Genomic DNA, 21,004 nt, shown 5'->3' with positions numbered 1-21,004 from the left:
CCCTGCAGCCTTGTGAATGTTGACCTGTTAAAGGTCTTACTCACATTGGCTGAGGAGAGCGTGATCCCACAGTCTGCATATCCTGTTTATCATCTGTCTGTATATCCTGTTTATCGTCTGCATATCCTGTTTATCATCTGTCTGTATATCCTGTTTATCATCAGTATATCCTGTTTATCGTCTGTATATCCTGTTTATTGTGACAGCACCATTTCAACAAGTCAAATTCATATATGCAAATGTGTTTGCCAAATAAAGGTGATTCTGATCCGATAAAGTAAATTTTGCTTTTCCGGATCATTCATTTTCTTAATCTAACACAGCCACTGCTTTAAAGTTCCACAATCACATGTTGGCTATCTCAACCTTATAAGCAATAAATATCCTAATAAGATTTGTAGGTTTCTATTGGGTGAAACCTTGTTTTATTAAAATGACATGAAACATCGAATATCTTATAAGATGTCTACGGGGTCATAATGGGCATTGTAAGATGTAGGCTATAATTATCAACGAGTAGGATACACTGATGTTCCAATTGGGTTGACTCTGCTGGTATCATGCCTCCTCTCCTTTCCTTAGTGTGTGTGGCAGCTCTGAGACGCTGGCGTTACAATAATAGCTCTCTATGCGGGCGTGTGTGAGAGAGAGAACGCACGCACGCAAACCATATGCACCTGCTCTGACGCCCTAACTCTCACATTAATATTATTGAGAAGAACTGTTGCCAGGACTGGAGTGCATCTTTAACGAGAGGCGTAGCTATTCATTTGTGCCCCCCGGAGAACAAATTTCCGCTTCCTGCTATGAAAAACGTCGAACTTTTGACCTAATCGCATCAAATGTGGACTGCAGAACAGAAAAACAAGCGAGAAGTAATAATGGAATTCTGTTTTATGAAAGCGCAATTTAAAGCATCCGAGTGTGCTGAAAATATCGGTATGCACAAGTCGGGAAACTGAATGAAAGGTATTTTTCTTCCACATTTAAAACACCTTCAATATGTCGGAGAGAGGGGGTCTCCCGCGGATTGGGGGCACGCCATCTCCACATATGCAGCCGTCCAAGACAGTAACTATCTCCCCGAACCGTCCGGTTCAAATGAACCTGTATGCAACCTGGGAAATTGATCGCTCTTCTCCAAGCTGTGTGCCCAGGTATGACCGTCTAAAAACTATGGCTTGGCGTTTTGAAGTGCCCTGATAACATCTGATTCTGACAGTCAAGGTTTTTTACAATCGTAATCGAATGACATTATTATAAAGAAGTTGCTACATAGTATCGGCTTCTGCGGTCAGACGTAGTCTAGGTATACTGTTGAATCAGTGGGACGAAGTCACCTGTTTCCCCACCACGAGAGAAGTTATGTAGACCTAGGTAGAATACAAGTTCAACAAATTAATGAGTTCATGAAAATAACATCATATAATAATATTATTCAAGTTCAACAGCAGAGGCCTATTTTTGTATTTGATTTTGAATAATACAACTTGCAGTGCTGCAATTGACTGTAAATATCAATATTCAGGTGACTTGCCTGGTTAAATAAAATAAAAATGTCTGCAAAGTGTTGTAGTCACATTGATACAATTAGCGGGTTGTGGTAGGCTGCTGGTAGTGAATATTAGGGAGTGTCTTTAAAGGGGAAATCCTAAATTCAAACCATAATAAAGTGAACACCCCACCATTGTTTTGGAAAACAGTAGAGGGATGGGGCTCAAATTCATAGACAGCTATGGATGCAAGGACTTATCATCAATGAGAACAAAATGATAGGTTTAACTCTGTTTTGAGGCTATACAGTGTTTGTTCACAATTACATTGTTTACAAACTATAGAATTATCAGGCTTATATTTTGGGTTCTGATAGAATATGACAGTTGAGATAAGCTCATGAGGCATTTGAGTTATTCTTCAACACAAGAATCAATGGGTTTATACTGTGCAGTGCATTTGGAAAGTATTCAGACCCCTTGACTTTTTTCACATTTTGTTACATTACAGCCTTATTCTAAAATTGATGAGGGATTTTTTTTAAATCAATATACACACAATATCCCATAATGACATAGCAAAAATGTTTTTTAGAAATGTTTGCTAATTTTATTACAAAAAAATATATAAAAAAAGACCTTAATTACCAAAGTATTCAGACCCTTTTGTATGAGACTCGAAATTGAGCTCAGGTGCATCCTGTTTCCATTTATCATCCTTGAGATGTTTCTACAACTTGATTGGAGTCCACCTGTGGTAAATTCAATTGATTGGATATGATTTGGAAACACACACACCTGTCTATATAAGGTCCCTCCAGTTGACAGTGCATGTCAGAGCAAAAACCAAGCCATGAGGTCGAAGGAAATGCTAGACCGGATTGTGTCAAGGCATAGATCTATGGAAAGGTACCAAACAATTTCTGCAGCATTGAAGGTCTCCAAGAACACAGTGGCCTCAATCATTCTTAAATGGAAGAAGTTCGGAACCACCTAGACTCTTCCTAGAGCTGGCCGCCCAGCCAAACTGAGCAATCGGGAGAGACGGGCCTTGGTCAGGGAGGTGACCAAGAACCCAACGGTCACTCCGACAGAGCTCCAGAGAGTTCCTCTGTGGAGATGGGAGAACCTTACAGAAGGACAACCATCTCTGCAGCACTGCACTATTCAGGCCTTTATGGTAGAGTGGTCAGACGGAAGCCACTCCTCAGTAAAAGGCAAATGACAGCCCGCTTGGAGTTTGCCAAAAGGCACCTAAAGGATTCTCAGACCATGAGAAACAAGATTCCCTGGTCGGATGAAACCAAGATTGAACACTTTGGCCTGAATGCCAAGTGTTATGTCTGGAGGAAACCTGGCACCATCCCTACTGTGAAGTATGGTGGTGGCAGCATCATGCTGTGGGGATGTTTTTCAGCGGGGGGGACTGGGATACTAGTCAGGATAGAGGGAAAGGCGGAGCAAAGTACAGAGTGATCCTTGATGAAAATCTGCTCCAGAGCGCTCAGGACTTCAGACTGGGGCGACGGTTCACCTTCCAACAGGAGTTATGACCCTAAGCACACAGCCAAGACAACACAGGAGTGGCTTCGGGACAAGCCTCTGAATGTCCTTGAGTGGCCCAACCCGAGCCCGGACATCTCTGGAGAGACCTGAAAATAGCTGTGCAGCGACGCTCTCCATCCAACCTGACAGAGCTTGAGAGGATCTGCAGAGAAGAATGGGAGAAACTCCCCAAATACAGGTGTTCCAAGCTTCATATCCAAGAACGCTTGAGGCTGTAATCGCTGCCAAAGGTGCTTCAACAAAGTACAGAGTAAAGGGTCTGAATACATATGTGATTTATTTTGAATAAATTAGCAAACATTTCTAAACCTGTTTTTGCTTTGTCATTATGGGGTATTGTGTGTAGATTGATGAGAGAGAGAAAATGATTGAATCCATTTTAGAGTAAGGCTGTAACGTAACCAAATGTGGAAAAAGTCAAGGGGTCTGAATGCACTGTATATCATTGATTTAAAAGACTAGAAATGTATATAGAAGTGGCAGATCGAACCTTTTTAAAGGAAGAGAACATTCAACTGTATAATGAAAAACAATGTTTGGAGGATCATGAAGAAGGAGTCCAAGATCGTAACTGACCAGGATGTAAAGGCTCCAAATCAACATATCCCTGAGCAGTTGTGCAGGCAGGGTGCCATAGACAGCTGCTCCTAAACCCCACAGGAAGACAACATGCTGTCAGAATAAATAATTATACAGCACATACTGAGTAGAAGCAACATAAACGATTGGCTAATTATGACTTCTTCCTACATGTATACGCCTACAGACTGTTGCTAAGCAGGGCCTACTCATCCATTACGACTTCTAACAGATTTAAATGTTACCAATGCTACACATTTTTCTGATACTGCTTTTTGTCTTGTAGCAATAGAGAAGAGGGGGTAGGAGTGGGGGTGGTGTGTGGACTGTAGACGGACCCCTCCGAAGGGTCAAGGCTGCCTGCGGGGTTGCTCTCTGGCAGGGAAAATGGAGAGAGGATGTGTGTGGATTTGAAGAAGAGCTGGATGAAAATGATTTGTTTCTCTTAAAATGGTCCGTGCACTCTTTTTATAGTATGTTGAAATGTTTTTCTTTCTTTCTTTCATGTATAGAACCTTGAAGCTGGGCTTTTGGCCTTGACTTGATGCTGGGGTAACTCTTGTTTCCTCCCTCTAGTTCTGATTCTCAGTAAAGTCCTTATTTAAAGGAGAATGCACCTCATCATATGTTATCAATTTGTACAAATGCAATTAAGAAGGAGCCTGGGTGGCTTATAATCACTTTATCTATTTCTATTTAGCCTCCAGTGCCATGTCTTTGGCATGGTTTTAGGAAATATATAAATTATTACCCAGACATCTCCTAACCCAATCAGCTGTTCACTGGTAACCCTCACCTGTCTCTCTCTCTCTCGAATGCTTTAGTGAGTAAAAACACATGTCATTGTCAAAGACTAGACTGATACTTTCTTCCCTCATGTAGTTGGTTCAGACTAAACAGATACATATGAATATCCCCTTTTCTCCAAACCCAGGCTCTTCACTGTTACCCTGAAGAAGCTGCTGATGCTTCAGGAGCTGGACAGAGACCTAACCTCTGTTGTCATTGCAGTCAAACTCCAGGTGACCCTCTTCACATTCCCCCTTCCACAAAGTATACATAGATGTAGAGTAGTAGGATGTTTTGCAGAAGTACTTTCTTTAGTGTTTATAACTCTACACAAGTGACTAGTCAGAACTTGTTGATCCATGGAGATGTATAAGGAGATGTATAACGATGTATAAGGATGTATAAGGAGACGTATAAGGAGTCGTATAAGGAGACGTATAAGGAGTCGTATAAGGAGACGTATAAGGAGTCGTATAAGGAGTCGTATAAGGAGACGTATAAGGAGACGTATAACGACGTATAAGGAGACGTATAAGGAGACGTATAATGAGACGTATAAGGAGACGTATAAGGAGATGTATAATGTGTGGAATATCCTCTTAGGGATCAAAGCGCATTTTGCGTTCCAATGAGATCCTGTTGGCATCGGCTGGACTTACTGAGACTGATCTTCAGCTGACATTCTCCTTGCAAGTGAGTTACCCTGGGGGTTTTGCACAGACAGTTATGCGTATGCAAATGGTGTGTGGACGAGAGGCAGATGCTTTTTAAAATTTCCAAAGACTATATTTCCAGTGCCTCTGATTCTGTCAACCTCACCATCTTTACTTCCTCCAGTATCCACATTTTTTGAAACGAGATGCCAACAGATTGCAGATCATGTTGCAGAGGAGGAAGAGGTACAAGAACCGCACCATTCTGGGCTATAAGACCCTGGCTCTGGGCCTTATCAACATGGCAGAGGTAAGAGGGCTTCACCTCACCCCAGCTGTTAGCTGCAATAATTACGATCATTGAGGCTTTTGTTTGTATAAAACGCCATTCTGCATCTACACTACTGTGTCTCTTTCGTCTCCTGTCGTTTCCCTCTCTCCCCCTCTTTTGTAATTGTTACCCCCCATTGTCTCTCTCTCTTCTCCCCCCACCTCCTCCCCAGGTGATGCAGCATCCCAGTGAGGGAGCCCGTGTGTTGGCTCTCCACACCACAGTGAAGGACACGGCTGTGACTGTGGCTGAGATGAGGGTCTACTCGCTCTCCAGCCAGCCCATCGACTACGAGGTGTCCAAGGCCAAACTGTCAGGTAAGGTAAGGGAGACCCAAAGAGAGCATAGGAGACAAACTGTAGGGAAGTAAGGCCTTCAACATGGACCCAAGAAATATTTTTAACAATGGGCAATGTGCTTGTATAGAATTGTTTGTAAGTATCCACAATATCAGTGTATTGAACAGTTCAACATGTAGGTACCAGTACCACACCATGGTCAGTCAGTGGAATCATCCAATAAGCCACGGCCTTACCCACATAACACCAGGTTTAACCATCCAATCAGGCACTGCCTTACTCACATAACACCAGGTTTAACCATCCAATCAGCCACGGCCTTACTCACGTAACACCAGGTTTAACCATTCAATCAGCCACTGCCTTACTCACGTAACACCAGGTTTAACCATCCAATCAGCCACTGCCTTACTCACGTAACACCAGGTTTAACCATTCAATCAGCCACTGCCTTACTCACGAAACACCAGGTTTAACCATCTAATCAGCCACTGCCTTACGCACGTAACACCAAGTTTAACCATCCAATCAGCTACTGCCTTACTCACGTAACACCAGGTTTAACCATCTAATCAGCCACTGCCTTACCCGCGTAACGTCAGGTTTAACCATCCAATCAGCCACTGCCTTACTCACGTAACACCAGGTTTAACCATCCAATCAGCCACTGTCTTACTCACGTAACACCAGGTTTAGCCATTCAATCAGCCACTGCCTTACTCACGTAACACCAGGTTTACATACTATTCTCATCATAATGTATTCACGTCCCCTCCCCCTCATCATTTTCTCCTCCCCTTTCTTCCCCTCCCCCTCATCTCCTTATCCTACACCTATACATTACGTATCTCTTCTCTGGCTCCCTGTAACTCACAGACCGCTCCCCTGACATTGACAACTACTCTGAGGAAGAGGAAGAGAGCTATTCATCAGAGCAGGACGGGAGTGATGACCCTGCTCACATCCAGGTGAGGAGGAGGAGGAGGGAGAGGAGGGGGGGGATGGGTTTGGATGGAGTGTCTGTCCAGTTTGATGGAGTGTCTGTCCAGTTTGATGGAGTGCCTGTCCAGTTTGATGGGGTGCCTGTCCAGTTTGATGGGGTGTCTGTCCAGTTTGATGGGGTGTCTGTCCAGTTTGATGGGGTGTCTGTCCAGTTTGATGGGGTGCCTGTCCAGTTTGATGGAGTGCCTGTCCAGTTTGATGGGGTGTCTGTCCAGTTTGATGGGGTGTCTGTCCAGTTTGATGGGGTGTCTGTCCAGTTTGATGGGGTGCCTGTCCAGTTTGATGGGGTGCCTGTCCAGTTTGATGGGGTGTCTGTCCAGTTTGATGGGGTGTCTGTCCAGTTTGATGGGGTGTCTGTCCAGTTTGATGGGGTGCCTGTCCAGTTTGATGGGGTGCCTGTCCAGTTTGATGGGGTGCCTGTCCAGTTTGATGGGGTGTCTGTCCAGTTTGATGGGGTGTCTGTCCAGTTTGATGGGGTGCCTGTCCAGTTTGATGGGGTGCCTGTCCAGTTTGATGGGGTGCCTGTCCAGTTTGATGGAGTGCCTGTCCAGTTTGATGGGGTGTCTGTCCAGTTTGATGGGGTGCCTGTCCAGTTTGATGGGGTGCCTGTCCAGTTTGATGGGGTGCCTGTCCAGTTTGATGGGGTGCCTGTCCAGTTTGATGGGGTGCCTGTCCAGTTTGATGGGGTGTCTGTCCAGTTTGATGGGGTGTCTGTCCAGTTTGATGGGGTGCCTGTCCAGTTTGACCACTAAGTTGATCCTCCCTCTGTTTCAGTATCTGTTCGACGAAGAAGATGACATGAGGAAGAAGAAGCACAGACGCAAACTCACCTCTGCAGCCTCCATCACCAGAGGTCATGTAAGCATTAAGTTTACTGATCTGTCTGTCTTTGCTGTTGTGACTACCTGCCACTCTTCTAGTCACACCATTTCATATCTATGTGTTCCTTTAACCCGGCAGCCCAACATCAAGCAGAAGTTTGTGGCCTTGTTAAAGAGGTTTAAAGTGTCTGATGAGGTGGACTTTGGCCTGAAGCATGTGTCCCAAGAGCACATCCGTGATGTGGAGGAGGACCTGGATGAGCTCTATGACAGTCTAGAGATGTACAACCACAGTGACAGCGGCCCAGAGATGGAGGAGACGGACAGCATCCTCAGCACACCCAAACCCAAGCTCAGGTCATGACACACCGGACTTATCTGTAGCTAACACATGTATGTTCTCACAAACATCCACCTAACAGAACTCTGGTGACCTCTACTCTCTCTGACCGTCCAGGCCCTTCTTTGAGGGCATATCCCAGTCCAGCTCGCAGACCGAGTTTGGCAGTCTGAACAGCAGGTGCAGTCTGCCCAAAGACACCCTGAGCCCAGTGAGTACAGTTGGAGCAGAGTATGAGTACAGTTGGAGCAGAGTATGAGTACAGTTGGAGCAGAGTATGAGTACAGTTGGAGCAGAGTACAGTTGGAGCAGAGTACAGTTGGAGCAGAGTACAGTTGGAGCAGGGTAGAGTACAGTTGGAGCAGAGCAGAGTAGAGCACAGGTAGAGTTAGAGTACAGTTGGAGCAGAGTACAGTTGGAGCAGAGTACAGTTGGAGCAGAGTACAGTTGGAGCAGGGTAGAGTACAGTTGGAGCAGGGTAGAGTACAGTTGGAGCAGAGCAGAGTAGAGCACAGGTAGAGTTAGAGTACAGTTGGAGCAGAGTACAGTTGGAGCAGAGTACAGTTGGAGCAGAGTACAGTTGGAGCAGGGCAGAGTACAGTTGGAGCAGAGTACAGTTGGAGCAGAGTACAGTTGGAGTAGGGTATAGTACAGTTGGAGCACAGGTAGATTAGAGCACAGGTAGAGTACGAGTAGAGTACAGGTAGAGTAGAGTACAGGTAGACTAGAGCACAGGTAGAGGAGAGTACAGTTGGAGCACGGGTACAGTACAGTTGGAGCAGAGTAGGGTATAGAGCACAGGTAGAGTAGAGCACAGTTGGAGTAGGAGCAGAGCACGAGTGGAGTACAGTTGGAGCACGAGCAGAGTACAGGTAGAGCAGAGTACAGGTAGAGCAGAGTACAGGTAGAGCAGAGTACAGGTAGAGCAGAGTACAGGTAGAGTACGAGTACGAGTAGAGTACAGTTAGAGTTGGAGTAGAGTTGGAGCAAAGTACAGTTAGCTGGTCATCTAAGTCCACTCCCATTGACCACTGTTTTCCTGCTGTCTGACCACTGTTTTCTTGCTGTCTGACTTGCAGCAAGGAGATCCGCCCCAATCAGGCAAGATGAACTGCACTCGCTCACGCAACCTGGATGACTCTAAGACAGACACTCAGGTGAGACCATCCAACTCCCCACATACACTCTTTTTCTCTGCTCTCTTACTCTCCCTCTCTCATTTGTGTCCTGTGCATTTCAGTGTTATGTGTTGCTGTCTGTCTGTCTGTCTGTCTGTCTATTGGTTGTCTGTCTGGCTATCTGTTGTAGTGATGTGCAGTTCGCAAACAACTCTTTTTTTTTTTACCGGACTCTAGTCATGATTCGTTTTTTATTATAGTAGTTAGTTTGATTTTCTAGTCGTACAGCAGGGTTAATACACGCTCCTCCAACAGCAGCTCCAGAGACCTGCTCCTACCATCAGCTGTCTGTCATAGATGCACAGAAAAAGAGATCATGAGCATAGAGAAGAAAAATCTGTTAAGAACTGATCATTGATCGCATGGTGCAAGAATTACTGATCATTGATCGCATGGTGCAAGAATTACTTCAAATATTAGATTATTGAATGTTATGAGGGACACAGCTTTGTAAAACCGAAACATACACAGCCTCTGCTCAACAAGAACGTGGGAACAAATATTTTGGGGGGCTGAAATTTGCATTCCACCAAGAGTCTAGACCTTGTTTTAAATGCATCTTTAATCATCTGATCTGAATACCTTACAATCAACAGATGTACATTGTTTAAAGTCTCCGTCACAAATGACAGCTCCAACAAAGGCCCCTATGGTGAACAACATGTGAACGAGCGTCTGAATGTTAAAACTTCTTATGGCTGGGGGCAGTATTGAGTAGCTTGGATAAATAAGGTGCCCAGAGGTTCCCAGAGTAAACTGCCTGCTACTTAGTCCCAGTTGCTAATATATGCATGTTATTAGTATATTTGGATTGTTTCTAAAACTGTTTGTCTGTGAGTATAACAGAACTCATATGGCAGGAAAAAACCTGAGAAAAAATCCAACCAGGAAGTGGGAAATCTGAGGTTGGTCGATATTCAACTCATTCCCTATTGAAGATACAGTGGGATATTGGTCATGTTGCACTTCCTAAGGCTTCCACTAGATGTCACCCGTCTTTAGAAACTTGTTTGAGGCTTCTACTGTAAAGGAGGGGCTCATGCGGGCTCTTTGAGTCAGTGGTCTGGCAGAGTGCCACAAACTCGTGGCGCTCGTTCACGTGAGAGGTAGCTCCCGTTCCATTGCATTTCCGAAGACAAAGGAATTCTCAGGTTGGAACATTATTGAAGATTTATGTTAAAATCATCCTAAAGATTGATTCTATACATCGTTTGACATGTTTCTACGGACCGTAATGGACATTTTTGACATTTCGTCTGCAACTAGTGAACGCGCTTCGTGACTTTGGATTTGATTACAAAACGCGCTAACAAAAGTAGCTATTTGGACATAAATGATGGACATTATTGAACAAAACAAACATTTATTGTGGAACTGGGATTCCTGGGAGTGCATTCGGATGAAGATCATCAAAGGTAAGTGAATATTTATAATGTTATTTCTGACTTCTGTTGACTGCACAATATGGCTGATATCTTTTCGGCTTGTTTGGGCTCTGAACTATGTACTTAGATTATTGCATGGTGTGCTTTTTCCGTAAAGCTTTTTTGAAATCTGACACAGCGGTTGCATTAAGGAGAAGCTTATCTAAAGTTCCATGTATAACACTTGTATTTTCATCAACATTTATAATGAGTATTTCTGTAAATTGATGTGGCTCTATGTAAAATCGCTGGATGTTTTTGGAACTACTGAACATAACGTGCCAATGTATACTGAGGTTGTTTTATACAAATATGAACTTTATCGAGCAAAACATACATGTATTGTGTAACATGAAGTCCTATGAGTGTCATCTGATGAAGATCATCAGAGGTTAGTGATTAATTATATTTCTCATTTTTGTGACTCCACTCTTTGGCTGGAAAAATGGCTGTGTTTTTCTGTGACTTGGCTCTGACCTAACATAATTGTTTGGGGTGCTTTCACTGTAAAGCATATTTGAAACAACAAGATTACCTTTAAAATGGTATAAGATACTTGTAAGATACTTGTATGTATGAATTTTAATTATGAGATTTCTGTTGTTTGAATTTGGCGCCCTGCACATTCACTGGCTGTTGTCATATCGATCCCGTTAACGGGATCTCAGCCCTAAGAAGTAATGACTCAAATGAACGAAATGAGTCGAAAGATCTGTTCTTTTGACTGAATGAGTTGAAAAGACCGGTGTCAGTAAAGAGCCGAACTTCCCATCACTAGTCTGTTGGTTTGTTTAGGAGCTGATTGATCCGAAGGGGTTACTGGAGACAACCGCCTGCATCACTGTCTCTGTCCCAGAGAAGCTACCCAGGACCCCGACGAGGGAACTGAGGAGCAGCAACAGTGAGAGCCACACCACCATGCCCTCCCCCAGGTCAGTCTAAAATCTTCCACATGCTTTGGTTCGCTGGCGCCTAAAACTGAACGAGTGTGCTCGCATACTCCCTTAAAATACGTTCGCCTGAAATTTTTGAAAAAAGTGTCAATAGTACTGTTTGTCCATCAAGTAATCTGTCATTAATTTTGAAGTTTTTGCAGAGGAGATCGTAGTCGCACAATTTTACATCTAACTAAGATGTTTGGTACAGTATTTCTTAATGAAAATATTTGCATGAAAACGAGTCGTCTCGAGTTGAATGACAACAAAGACTTTATTGAAGAATCCCTACTGTTGACCAATGACTGACGGAGGGGCGTCAACTTTGGTTTCTGAAAAAACCCTTGCTGGAGACCAAAACAAACAAAAACGTCACAAAATGTCATCTTAATATATGCACCAAACTGTTCCAAACTGTTTTGGATGGGAAGCATGTGGAGACACACACACACACACACACACACACACACACACACACACACACACACACACACACACACACACACACACACACACTACCTGTCAGTGCCACACATGCACTCCACACTTTCTGTCATAGTGTCTGTGTGGGCACTGACTGTGTGTGTGTGTTCCAGGTTGAATGGTGGGCACACACCCAGGCAGAGACGTGGGACGCCAATGAAGGAGAGGCGAGCGCTGTCCAAACCACTGAGCGAACGCACCAACAGCTCTGACAACGAGAGGTCACCAGAGCTCAGCCGCACCCCACAGGTGACCCCTAACCAGAGCCAGTCCACTAGTCCGTACCCATACTCACCCTGGAGTCTTTAAGTCTTTAAATGGGGATTCTCTGTTTGCAGGGGGTGATTCTGACTGGTAGTAATTCTGTTGTGTTGATCTATTTCATTGAAGCATGTGTGCGTCCAGTATTTGACTGGTGAACGTGTGTGTGTGTGTGTGTGTGTGTGTGTGTGTTGGTAGGTGCCCAGGAAGGCTGTGTATGACCAGCTGAATCTGGTCTTCTCCTCAGACACTGCCCTACCAGACAGCCTAGTCCTGGTCAACACCAGTGATTGGCAGGGACAGGTAATTACCATCCCTGCTGCTCTTCAGCATTGTCCCTCACTTCTCCACTCCCTGTGGACATATTTACTTGCACATTTGTGTTAATCTGTGTCTGTATGTTTGTGTCCTCTGGTAAACGTGTGCAGTATGTGTGTGAGGTGCTACTGGCCCAGAAGCAGCCAGTAGTGTGTACCTCCTGTGGGGTGGAAATTCAGGCTGTCCTCACCACCCTCCTCACACGCATCCAGAAGTTGTGAGTAGCCAAATAATCAATACTCGCCGGTTCAATTTCGACACACTTTGTGTGTGTTGAATTCATTGTGTAGTAATGGCGACCTATGATGAGCCTCTTCTATACATGTGCTCCAGTAACCTGACCCCTTCCTGCAGCTGTAACTGTAACTCGTCCACGCCGCCGCCGGTCAAGGTGGTGGTGGTAGGGGGACAGAGCTACCTGGGGGCCGTCCTACACGTCTTTGTCAGTCAGCTGGCCAACAAAACATCCGATTGGCTCAGCCTCATCCACTTCCTGGTTGTCCCCCTGGGTAAGAGAAAGGGAGAGATGTTTAACACAATGCTTGGGTCTAGAAGATATACAATGTGACTGCTGTGAGACACCGTATGGTACATATCTAGAGTTATGTTTATGAAATGATTATTTATAAGCCTGTTCAGGTGACGCATAAACAAAGATTTACAAAAACACCCACTCTCATGTTCTGATAACTCCTCCTGACAGTGAGTTGCTTCACTCATTATGCCCCATGCAGCTGAAGCTCAGTACAGTGGGCTGCTCAGTGCTGCAGTAGAGTGGGCTGCTCAGTGCTGCAGTACTGAGAGGGTTGGGTGTATGAACCGTGACTCACTGTGTGGCTACCTCTACTCTGCCTCCAGGCTGTCACCCTGTAGCCAAGCACCTGGCCTCCCTGGACCCTCGCTACAGTTCTGTGTTCCTGGACAATTCCTGGAAAGATCTGTTCAGCGGCCTGGAGCCCCCTCGCTCCAGTAAATCTCTCTCTTTGTCTCTCTCTCTCTCTGCACTTGTCTTACTGAGCTGGTAGTATTCAAGCATGTGCCTTTGGGAACTTGATCAACATATCAATTAGACTAGAAAACAAGTGCAAGCTGCCCCACATCTTCTTTAGCTTGGGGACAGTTGAGATCCAGTCAGGCTTGTTCTCCCTACAGATTGACTCAGCCTTACTGTCTGTTCCCCTCCCGTCGGCTCCAGCTGCAGACGGAGTGGACGTGGCAGCAAGGATCAGGCAGTACATCAGCAGCGTCTCTGTCACACACCAGTTACCTATCGCTGAGGCCATGCTCACCTGCGAGAACAAGAGGTGGGTGGACTGTCCTACGTACTTATATGACCTTAATGTTAACCAGGAAGAACATATTTTATTGGCCATTATTTTCACCCTACCAGATATGACGAAGACTCTTACCAGAAGTTTGTTCCCTTCGTTGGGGTAAGTAAATCAGTACTGATGGTTTTCGGCGATACTGATGTTGCAAATAATGCCTGTAGCCTGAATTTTTATTTAAGCAATGTAAAGCAACAGATAAGGGATATCCAAAATATTCTCAAGTCATCCCTGGAGTGGTATGCTGATTCTAACTAACTGGTCCCTGTGTGTGAGACAGGTGGTGAAAGTAGGGTTGATTGAACCGACTCTGGCGTATTCAGGTGGGTTCATATTTCTGGACTACCTATTTAAGTAATAAGGCCTGAGGGCCAATATACCACGGCTAAGGGCTGTTCTTACACACAACACAACGCGTCGTCCCTGGATACAGCCCTTAGCCGTGGTATATTGGCCATATACCACAAACCCCCAAGGTGCCTTATTGCTATTATAAACTGGTTACCAACGTAATGGAGCAGTAAAAATAAATGTTTTGTCATACCCGTGGTATACAGTCTGATATACCACGACTGTCAGCCAATCAGCACTCAGGGCTTGAATCACCCAGTTTATAATGTCTGTTAATGTTTAACTTTCTCTCCCCAGACTGTCTCTGGGCAGTTTTAAGGACCGTGTTGATTTGGGCCTACAGGTGGAGACACTGAGGAGGCTGTTAGTGTTAGCTTGGCTGTTCCCTCTACCTCCCCACAATCTCATGGATCTCCCACAGGGATGCCCAGAGAAGCTTCCACACCCCCATCTCCCTCCCTGAGCAGCGGACTGGTGTAAGACAACCACAGCGTACAACAGTCAGACATGAACAGTTCATTACCATCCCTGCTGTTAAACCCATGTTTTTAGTACATTGTTGAACAAGAGTTGTTTCTTCCACTCTCTACCTCTCGCTCTCTCTCAACCAGGAGCCCTAATATGTCCCATGGGGTGGACACCATTGGGCTGACGGTGGATTATTGGGTAGCGACATGCTCAGAGCGGAAGAAGGATGGGGAGCGGTGTGACAAGGGCTCCAAGAACACGCTGAAGAGTGCCTTCTGCTCCCTGCAGGTCAGCAGGCTGCCAGGAGGGGGCTCCACTGAGAACCAGCCCAACACCATGGCCATGACCATGGTCACCAAGGAGAAGAACAAGAAAGGTGAGGAGAACGGCTGGACTAGGAGTAGGGAAATAGCGGACTGTCCTTCACATGCAGTTTGTCCAAATCAAATTTTATTTGTCACATACACATGGTTAGCAGATGTTAATGCGAGTGTAGCTAAATGCTTGTGCATCTAGTTCCGACAATGCAATAATAACCAACGAGTAATCTAACTTAACAATTTCACAACAAATACCTTATACACACAAGTGAAGGGATGAAGAATATGTACATAAAAATATATGAATGAGTGATGATACAGAACGGCATAGGCAAGATGCAGTAGATGGTATCGAGTACAGTATATACAGTGGGGAGAACAAGTATTTGATACACTGCCGATTTTGCAGATTTTCCTACTTACAAAGCATGTAGAGGTCTGTAATTTGTGTCATAGGTACACTTCAACTGTGAGAGACAGAATCTAAAACAAAAATCCGGAAAATCACATTGTATGATTTTAAGTAATTAATTTGCATTTTATTGCATGACGTAAGTATTTGATACATCAGAAAAGCAGAACTTAATATTTGGTACAGAAACCTTTGTTTGCAATTACAGAGATCATACGTTTCCTGTAGTTCTTGACCAGGTTTGCACACACTGCAGCAGGGATTTTTGGCCCATTCCTCCATACAAACCTTCTCCAGATCCTTCAGGTTTCGGGGCTGTCGCTGGGCAATATGGACTTTCAGCTCCCTCCAAAGATGTTCTATTGGGTTCAGGTCTGGAGACTGTCTAGGCCACTCCAGGACCTTGAGATGCTTCTTACGGAGCCACTCGCCCTGGCTGTGTGTTTCGGGTCGTTGTCATGCTGGAAGACCCAGCCACGACCCATCTTCAATGCTCTTACTGAGGGAAGGAGGTTGTTGGCCAAGATCTCGCGATACATGGCCCTATCCCTCACCTTCCTCATGATCATTGATGCCCCACGAGGTGAGATCTTGCATGGATACCCAGACCGAGGGTGATTGACCGTCATCTTGAACTTCTTCCATTTTCTAATAATTGCACCAACAGTTGTTGCCTTCTCACCAAGCTGCTTGCCTATTGTCCTGTAGCCCATCCAAGCCTTGTGCAGGTCTGCAATTTTATCCCTGATGTCCTTACACAGCTCTCTGGTCTTGGCCATTGTGGAGAGGTTGGAGTCAGTTTGATTGAGTGTGTGGACAGGTGTCTTTTATACAGGTAACGAGTTCAAACAGGTGCAGTTAATACAGGTAATGAGTGGAGAACAGGAGGACTTCTTAAAGAAAAACTAACAGGTCTGTGAGAGCCGGAATTCTTACTGGTTGGTAGGTGATCAAATACTTATGTCATGCAATAAAATGCAAATTATTTACTTAAAAATCATACAATGTGATTTTCTGGATTTTTTGGGAAAACCTGCAAAATCGTCAGTGTATCAAATACTTGTTCTCCCCACTGTACATATGAGATGAGTAATGTAGGGTATGTAAACATTATATTAAGTGGCATTGTTTAAAGTGGCTAGTGATACATTTTTACATCAATTTTTCAATTATTAAAGTGGCTGGAGTTGAGTCAGTATGTTGGCAGTAGCCACTCAATGTTAGTGGTGGCTGTTTAACAGTCTGATGGCCTTGCGATAGAAGCTGTTTTTCAGTCTCTCGGTCCCTGCTTTGATGCACCTGTACTGACCTCGCCTTCTGGATGATAGCGGGGTGAACAGGCAGTGGCTCGGGTGGTTGTTGTCATTGATGATCTTTATGGCCTTCCTGTGACATCGGGTGGTGTAGGTGTCCTGGAGGGCAGGTAGTTTGCCCCCGGTGATGCATTGTGCAGACCTCACTACCCTCTGGATAGCCTTACGGTTGTGGGCAGAGCAGTTGCTGTACCAGGCGGTGATACAGCCCGACAGGATGCTCTCGATTGTGCATCTGTAAAAGTTTAGGTGCTTTTGGTGACAAGCCAAATTTCTTCAGCCTCCTGAGGTTGAAAAGGTGCTGCTGCGCCACCTTCACCACGCTGTCTTTGTGGGTGGACCATTTAAATTTGTCCATGATGTGTACGCCGAGGAACTTAAAACGTACTACCCTCTCCACTACTGTCCCGTCGATGTGGATAGGGGGGTGCTCCCTCTGCTGTTTCCTGAAGTCCACGATCATCTCCTTTGTCTTGTTGACATTGAGTGTGAGGTTATTTTCGTGACACCACACTCCGACGGCCCTCACCTCCTCCCTGTAGGCAGTCTCGTCGTTGTTGGTAATCGAGCCTACCACAGTAGTGTTGTCTGCAAACATGATGATTGAGTTGGAGGTGTGCATGGCCACGCAGTCGTGGGTGAACAGGGAGTACAGGAGAGGGCTCAGAACGCACCCTTATGGGGCCCTAGTGTTGAGGATCAGCAGGGTGGAGATGTTGTTACCTACCCTCACCACCTGGGGGCGGCCCGTCAGGAAGTCCAGTACCCAGCTGCACAGGGTGGGGTCGAGTCCCAGGGTCTCGAGCTTGATGACGAGTTTGGAGGGTACTATGGTGTTAAATGCTGAGCTGTAGTCGATGAACAGCATTCTCACATAGGTATTCCTCTTGTCCAGATGGGTTAGGGCAGTGTGCAGTGTGGTTGCGATTGCGTCGTCTGTGGACCTATTGGGGCGGTAAGCAAATTGGAGTGGGTCTAGGGTGTCAGGTAGGGTGGAGGTGATATGGTCCTTGGCTAGTCTCTCAAAGCACTTCATGATGACGGAAGTGAGTGCTATGGGGCAGTAGTCGTTTAGCTCAGTTACCTTAGCTTTCTTGGGAACAGGAACACTGGTGGCCCTCTTGAAGCATGTGGGAACAGCAGACTGGGATAAGGATGGATTGAATATGTCCGTAAACACCAGCACCTTATGTAGTGTAGAAAATGTAATAACTAACTACAATGAGAACCTTGCAATTGGTACATGCTGTTAAATGTTTTGGTTTGACCCCCTCCCCCTCTGTGTGTTATCCACAGTCTCCACCATATTCCTGGGCAAGAAGCCCAAAGAGAGGGATGTAGACTGTAAAAGCCAGGTGGTAGAGGGCATCACCAGACTCATCTGTTCTACCAAGCAGCAGCAGACCAGCCTAAAAGGTACGCTGAACCCGTCTAGGGTCAGCTTCAACATGATTGGTTGTTTTTAGGTGCTTGTAGATGGGAGTCGTGGAACTATTGGTTATTTTTCAGTGTCTGTTGACGGTGTGGAGTGGACTGATGTCAAGTTCTTCCAGCTGGCTGCCCAGTGGCCCACTCATGTGAAGTACCTGCCAGTGGGGCTGTTTGGTTACAACAAGACAGCCACCTAGAGGCCAACCCAGACAAGCCCGCCCCCTAGAGGCCAACCCAGACAAGCCCGCCCCCTAGAGGCCAACCCAGACAAGCCCGCCCCCTAGAGGCCAACCCAGACAAGCCCGCCCCCTAGAGGCCAACCCAGACAAGCCCGCCCCCTAGAGGCCAACCCAGACAAGCCCGCCCCCTAGAGGCCAACCCAGACAAGCCCGCCCCCTAGAGGCCAACCCAGACAAGCCCGCCCCCTAGAGGCCAACCCAGACAAGCCCGCCCCCTAGAGGCCAACCCAGACAAGCCCGCCCCCTAGAGGCCAACCCAGACAAGCCCGCCCCCTAGAGGCCAACCCAGACAAGCCCGCCCCCTAGAGGCCAACCCAGACAAGCCCGCCCCCTAGAGGCCAACCCAGACAAGCCCGCCCCCTAGAGGCTAACCCAGACAAGCCCGCCCCCTAGAGGCCAACCCAGACAAGCCCGCCCCCTAGAGGCCAACCCAGACAAGCCCGCCCCCTAGAGGCCAACCCAGACAAGCCCGCCCCCTAGAGGCCAACCCAGACAAGCCCGCCCCCTAGAGGCCAACCCAGACAAGCCCGCCCCCTAGAGGCCAACCCAGACAAGCCCGCCCCCTAGAGGCCAACCCAGACAAGCCCGCCCCCTAGAGGCCAACCCAGACAAGCCCGCCCCCTAGAGGCCAACCCAGACAAGCCCGCCCCCTAGAGGCCAACCCAGACAAGCCCGCCCCCTAGAGGCCAACCCAGACAAGCCCGCCACCTAGGGGCCAACCCAGACAAGCCCGCCACCTAGGGGCCAACCCAGACAAGCCCGCCACCTAGGGGCCAACCCAGACAAGCCCGCCACCTAGGGGCCAACCCAGACAAGCCCGCCACCTAGAGGCCAACCCAGACAAGCATTATTGTTACAGGACCAAGGAGAGTTGTTACAGGACCAAGGAGAGTTGTTACAGGACCAAGGAGAGTTGTTACAGGACCAAGGAGAGTTGTTACAGGACCAAGGAGAGTTGTTACATGATGACATGGATTGACGCCACTAAGAAGAGGCCATAATCTCTGTTATTTGATGCTGGAGGGATGAGGAGTTTCTCTTCTTCTTCTTGCCATGATCCTAATAGTTGGACCTGTTTTCAGAAAGCCTTTCATAATTTTTCTGTGAGATACTTTTTTGTGTGTGTGGCACAAGCGTGTGTGTGAGCACCCCAAACTCTTGTGAATTTATGTGCATATAGGCATGGGTTGTCATAGAAACAAAAACTTAAAACACTACAGAAATCTAAAATATTTAGTTTACTTCAAAGCTTGTGGTGGTCAAACACGTATTTTTATAATGGTACATGTACTATAGTGTGAGCACTGCAGATGTCCTTTTGTTACTGATATGCTTGAAATGGAGCTTCGGTGTCGTCCATTTTTAGGTAATCTTAAAAAAATATTGACATGTCCTTTTGACCTGAAGAAATAAATTATCACAACTTATACACTTGTTTTCCTATTGTTTCTTGGACTATTGTTTAACGATGACTCATTGTGAGAGATGGAAGACTGTCTAGTCATTTAAAGCTTAAAGTTGGAAACTTGCAAGGAGTTCAAGACAAGGAATTATGACTAATCACGTCAATAAATCAAATGCATCCTTGTATCTACTAGTCGAAAACGTGTCTGATGACAAGTGGATCTTACTTACACTGTGGTGTAAGGGGTCAGATGATATCTTCAGAGCCAAACACCTCATGCTCTTGTTGAAGCCTTGCACCAGAGGCAATCCAATGACCTTTCCTTTCCACGTTATCTTCAGAAGACTGAGGGGGTGGGCTCGTTTAAAAAAATAATAAAAATAATAAGAATTTTTAAACCGGTAAGATTCAAACTACCACCAAGGATCAATGTCAAGTATCTGTTAAAGAGGAATGAGTACTGCAAAAGAGGTAGAGATAGTGTGTACGATGCATGGGTTGGGAAAATGGAAGCTATTGTATAGGTGGGAGATTATGGGATGGCATAGAATGACCGCAACTAACAGTAAGTACAGTAAGAACCAGGAGAACATGAGAACAGTTTTGCTCAAACACTTTATTCAGTTGAGATGCCTATCACTAGATATCACTCTGCATCTCCATCTGTACATTTCTCCAACTTTCTGCTACTCACAACCAGAGGATTCCACATGCTACTTTGCATGCATATGACGTGATGAATTGAGCTTTATCTCATTGTCCCTCTTTATCCCATATGTTCTAATACAGTAATGTTCTACCAGATGCTGAACCTCTCAACTTACACCCTCTCCTACAGCCTGCTCTATTCTTCTCCACAGTTGGATTTGACCAGTGGAGGAAGAACAATATCTAATATAGTACTTCATCATTTAGTCTCCTCTAGCCTCAGTTCCCCCCCACACTGTCTTGGCCAGAACACACTAATACATTAATTTAGTCTCCTCTAGCCTCAGTTCCCCCCACGCTGTCTTGGCCAGAACACACTAATATATTCATTTAGTCTCCTCTAGCCTCAGTTCCCCCCACACTGTCTTGGCCAGAACACACTAATATATTCCGGACGATACCCCAAGATACTTTACATCTGCAAGTAGTAAAATTTGATTTAGTGACTTGACCCCAAAACCTGACATTTGACAGCGATGATCACACAGCTCAGTAAGACAAGAGAGTTGGATGGATCTAGTGACATAAATAGATGGCATCTGCAACATTCACAATCA

At 45.8% G+C, this 21,004-nt stretch overlaps 1 protein-coding gene across 1 annotated transcript; it reads left to right on the top strand.

The window, feature by feature from the left end:
* Window positions 1–581: 581 nt before the first annotated feature.
* On the top strand, window positions 582–19,761 carry pacs1a (phosphofurin acidic cluster sorting protein 1a). The gene is made up of 23 exons (XM_020465185.2): window positions 582–1,157; window positions 4,573–4,660; window positions 5,031–5,120; window positions 5,265–5,390; window positions 5,584–5,728; window positions 6,587–6,678; window positions 7,487–7,570; window positions 7,673–7,890; window positions 7,991–8,084; window positions 8,953–9,030; window positions 11,271–11,407; window positions 12,007–12,142; window positions 12,353–12,457; window positions 12,583–12,689; window positions 12,827–12,981; window positions 13,331–13,441; window positions 13,668–13,776; window positions 13,863–13,905; window positions 14,081–14,123; window positions 14,495–14,627; window positions 14,763–14,995; window positions 17,961–18,080; window positions 18,174–19,761. Exons 1-23 carry the CDS (start codon window positions 1,003–1,005, stop codon window positions 18,290–18,292), a joined length of 2,721 nt encoding a protein of 906 aa, XP_020320774.1. The 5' UTR covers window positions 582–1,002; the 3' UTR covers window positions 18,293–19,761.
* The last annotated feature ends 1,243 nt before the right edge of the window (window positions 19,762–21,004 follow it).

Source organism: Oncorhynchus kisutch, linkage group LG29 (genome assembly GCF_002021735.2).
Source record: "Oncorhynchus kisutch isolate 150728-3 linkage group LG29, Okis_V2, whole genome shotgun sequence".
NCBI lineage: Eukaryota > Metazoa > Chordata > Actinopteri > Salmoniformes > Salmonidae > Oncorhynchus > Oncorhynchus kisutch.
The sequence above is the reverse complement of the archived record's forward strand: the minus strand, read 5'-3'. Positions and strand labels throughout refer to the sequence as shown.